Here is a 4,373-nt window from a genome sequence, read left to right on the forward strand (position 1 = left end):
GAAGTATGTGTCCTGATCAGGAATTGAACCCACAACCTTTTGGTGTATGGGATGACGCTCCAACCAACCCGCCCAAGACTGAATATTCATTTCTTGAAGAAACAAATATTTCTTTAAAAAAAAATAAGGATTTTTAGAGAGAAAGGAAGGGAGAGGGATAGAGAGATAGAAGCATCGATGAGAGAGAAACATCATAATTGGTTGCCTTCTGCCGGCCCCTTAATAGGCATCGAGCCCAAAACCCGGGCATGTGCCCTAACTGGGAATGGAACCATGACCTCCTGGTTCATAGGTCAGTGTTCAACCACTGAGCCATACCAGCCGGGTGAAACAAATATTTCTTGAATGAATGAACATTTCCCAACAAAAGCCAAATTCCTTAGAGTGGCATTCAAGGAACCTGACCCCTCCCTAACCAGCACTCTGGTCTGAGCCCTACCTCTCCTTTCCGTACCCCAGGCCCCGACCCTCCTTTCACTTTGCTTAATTAGCCTCCCACACCCACCTCACATCTTTTCCTGTTGAAATCCTCCCTGCCCCTCAAGGCTGAGCTCATTGTCAACTCCTCCACTGCCGCTTCCTTGACTTCCCCCACAGGAGCTCACGCTCTTCCAAACTCTTACAGCTCAGCTCCGTGCACTGCAGTCCTCCCACACTGCCCCGTGTGCACACCTTATCTCTACGGTAAGCTGCTAACTCCATCCAGGAGACAGGAGCTCAGTCTCAGCACATCTTTTTGTCTTGCAAAGTGTGTAGTCAAGTGTCTTGCATAAAGAAGGCACTGAACACATGAATAAAATATTTCTAATATCATGAGACCAGGTAGGGAGTGAAGGAACTACCTGTAGGACTTTGCTGTCTTATGAAACCTGCACGAGGTAGGCCTGGTACTTGCCTTGTACCCATTTGACAGGTGAGGACACAGGCTCAGGGGCTGAGGCCATTTTCTAAGGTTTGAGAGCCAGCCAGCCTTGGTCCCGGCTTTAGTAAGATTGCTCTCCAAAAGCCACCTCCCTGCCTCAGGGCTTCCTACAATTCACAAAGGAGTAGCTGCAAATCCCAGCTGCCACCGCTCTGGGGGTTAGCTTTATTCCGAGTTCCTCAGAATTCTGCCACACAGGCTGGCCTGTGTCACAGGACAAAGAAACGATGTCGCAGGTCATGTGTGTCCTGCAGAGCATACCATGTGATTTGTGCCCTAAAAGTTCAATTCCTGGCTTTTCAGGGTCCTAGAAAGTGAGGAGTGGGGAGACGACCCCCACATTTCTTGCTCCCTACGCCATCAAATTCCTCAACACGAACAACACTGGTTCTAGGTTCTAGAACAATTCCAGGGGCGGTGAGAAGAAAGGCAGCTGACTCGTCCCTGCCAGCACCTTCCGGGCTTCCCGATCCAGCGCGCCTTCGCAGAAACCTAGGCACTTCCAGCTCTGAGCCCCCGCGCACGACCTGAGTGCCCCCCAGGGAGGCGCGGGGGCCCCTCGCCTTTCCCAGAGTGGCCCTCCTTCCAGGCGCAGGCGGCCTGCCCATCCCGCTGGTGCACACCCAGCTGCACCCCCGGAACCGGGGTCAGGCGGGCAGACGGGTACTCCTGCACCCGCTCCTGCCGCGCCGCGCCGCTCCCGCCCCGGCGAACCCGCGACCCAGGCGTCCTGCCCCCGGCTCTGACCTCATGGCCCCCACCCCGGGCGACCACTCACGCACACAGCCTCCCCCCACCCCCACACACGCACGCACACATGCAGATAACAGCCCCGACCCCCGGCCGCAGCCGCAGTCCCCGGGCCAACGCCGGCCGGTCGCCTCGCCGCACGTCTTCCCGGACGCTGGCCCTGCGCTTGCTCAGCCCGACCCCCGGCTCGGCAGCCCCTGGACAGGGAGCCCCCTCCTCCGGCCTGTGGGGTGGCCCAGCCCCATCGAGTTTCCCGGGATGAGGGCTCGGGGCACAGGCGCCGGGCGAGCCCCTGGTCGCTGAACGGCCCGGCAGGGCACGGAGATGGGGGCGCGCGGTGAGTGTCGCCCGCAGGGGAGCTCCCGCCCCGGCCCCTGTTTGAGAAGGGATTTACCGCCAGGACTGCTGGCCCAGCAGTGGCTGGGTTCAAGGACCCACGACTTGCCGAGGGACCCCGGAAGGGCAAAGGGGGTGGGGCAGCCTCCACGTGTCGGCCGGGCTTGGGGAGTCCCCGGGAAAGGCGGAAAGTGACCTGGAGACGCGGACGAGGTTTGGGGGCTCGAGGGAAGGAAGAGCTGCTATGTGGGTGGGGAGGAAGCTGCTACCTGCGTCCTGGAGCCACCAGCGGGATCTGCGAGAGGGGAAGCCTCTGGCTCAGCCGGATTGAAGTTTGGCCCCAGGAGCGGAGCCGGTAGCTGGGGGGTGGGGTGTGCGCTCGGCCGCAGGATTGAATGAAGGCGCAGGAGGCAGAATCCGAGCGCTCGGAAGATCGGGGTTGGGAGGACCAGCCCAGGCGAGGAGCGGGGTGTGTGAACCGGCCCCTCCAAGCTCACACTTCTCCCCGCCCTTCCTCACACCAAGCCTGGCTCTCTTTTCTAGGATGTCCTGCCTCGCTGCTCCTGCTGTCCTTGCTGCTGCTTCCCCTGGGCCTCCCAGTCTTGGGCGCCCCCCCACGCCTCATCTGTGACAGCCGCGTCCTGGAGCGGTACATCCTGGAGGCCCGGGAGGCTGAGAATGTCACGGTGAGACCCCTTCCCAGGACATGGCACAGAATTCACTCTGAGGGGCTCAGGGGCCTCCTCCCAAACCCAGGAGCCTGGACTCATTCCTGGCCCTGGGTTCAGGCTGGAGGTGAGAAGCCAGAACCCCAGTAAAATTGATAAAACCCGTAGCCCTGTATGCACACCTGGGAGCTAGGTAAGGGGCAAAGCCGAGGGGCTGTGGCCTGCGGGCTGGGCTGAGAGCCCTTGGGGCATTGACTCCCTGGGTTGTGCTTCTAGATGGGCTGTGCTGAAGGCTGCAGCTTCAGTGAGAATATCACCGTCCCGGACACCAAGGTTAACTTCTATGCCTGGAAGAGGATGGAGGTGAGTTCACTTTTCCTTCCTCTTGGGGAGTCTCATTTTGGAAACTTGATAAGGGCAGGAGGGAGAAGGATAGAGACAGAGAAGAAATGGAGTAGCAAAGATGAGGACTGCCTGGAATATGTTAATGTGTTCATTCATTCATTCCACAGACCTTTTCCCATGCCTTCCGCCTTCCATTTGTTTGCTCAGCTCCGTGCTGAGGGTGGCTGACAGGGAGGAATAAGGGGTGGCTTGGGCCCAGTTGACTCCAAGTCTCTGCTCCTTTTAGGTGGAGCAGCAGGCCTTGGAAGTCTGGCAGGGCCTGGCTCTGCTCTCAGAAGCCATCCTGCGCGGCCAGGCCCTGTTGGCCAACTCCTCCCAGACATCTGAGACGCTGCAGCTACATGTGGACAAAGCCATCAGCGGCCTGCGCAGCCTCACCTCCCTGCTTCGGGCACTGGGAAGCCAGGTGTGTGGGAACAGGCCCTCCCTCACACTCTGCCCTTTCTGTAAAATGGGAGAAGGGCCTGCCAAGGAACACGGAGACTTTCCTCATACCCCCTCCACTTCTGTCCTGGGTCCAGTCGCCCTCCAGGGTCCCTGGCACTGCAGTGATCTTTACTCTCTCCTTACAGAAGGAAGCCATCTCCCTTCCAGATGCAACGGCCTCTGCTATTCCACTCCGAACATTCACTGTTGATACTTTGTGCAAATTTTTCCGAATCTACTCCAATTTCCTGCGGGGAAAGCTGAAGCTGTACACAGGGGAGGCCTGCAGGAGCGGGGACAGGTGATCAGATGCTCCCACCCTGGGCACATCCACCACCTTGCTCACCACTACTGCCCATGCCACGTCTCCCGCACCACCACTCCCGACCCCCGTCCAGGGCTGTCAGCTCAGCACCAGCCTGTCCCAAGGACACTCCAGGACTAGCGGTGACATCTTAGGGGCCAGAGGAACTGTCCAGAGTTCAACTCAGATCTAAGTATGTCACGGGGCCAGTCTGAGGCCCCGAAGCAGGAAAAATTCAGAGGAGATCAGCTTAAACTTGGGACGGTGCCATGCTGCAGAGACACCAAACTCATCTCCATGCCCTGCAGAACTGTGATGCCAGGACCAGCTGGAGGGCAAATGCCTCTTTTTGCACCTACCAAGCAGGGATAGGATGGACTGGAGAATTTAGGTGGCAAGACATGAATTCTCTAGGTCTCCATGGGGGACTCCATGACAGCAAGATCCCCCTGGATAATGAAGGTGGTGGGAGCCATGAGGATGGGATGGGTGCTGGCCCCTGGCTTTGTATGTTTTTGTGTATTTTTCAATCTCACTGGCAAGCAATGAAACCATAACATGG

General features: G+C 58.1%; 1 protein-coding gene across 1 annotated transcript; it reads left to right on the forward strand.

Moving 5' to 3' along the window:
- Window positions 1–248: 248 nt before the first annotated feature.
- Window positions 249–4,373, forward strand: EPO (erythropoietin). The gene is made up of 4 exons (XM_036310978.1): window positions 249–2,694; window positions 2,953–3,039; window positions 3,308–3,487; window positions 3,654–4,373. The coding sequence occupies exons 1-4, from the start codon at window positions 2,404–2,406 to the stop codon at window positions 3,810–3,812; spliced, it is 717 nt and encodes a 238-aa protein (XP_036166871.1). The 5' UTR covers window positions 249–2,403; the 3' UTR covers window positions 3,813–4,373.

Source organism: Myotis myotis, unplaced genomic scaffold (assembly GCF_014108235.1).
Source record: "Myotis myotis isolate mMyoMyo1 unplaced genomic scaffold, mMyoMyo1.p scaffold_m19_p_5, whole genome shotgun sequence".
Taxonomy (NCBI): Eukaryota; Metazoa; Chordata; class Mammalia; order Chiroptera; family Vespertilionidae; genus Myotis; species Myotis myotis.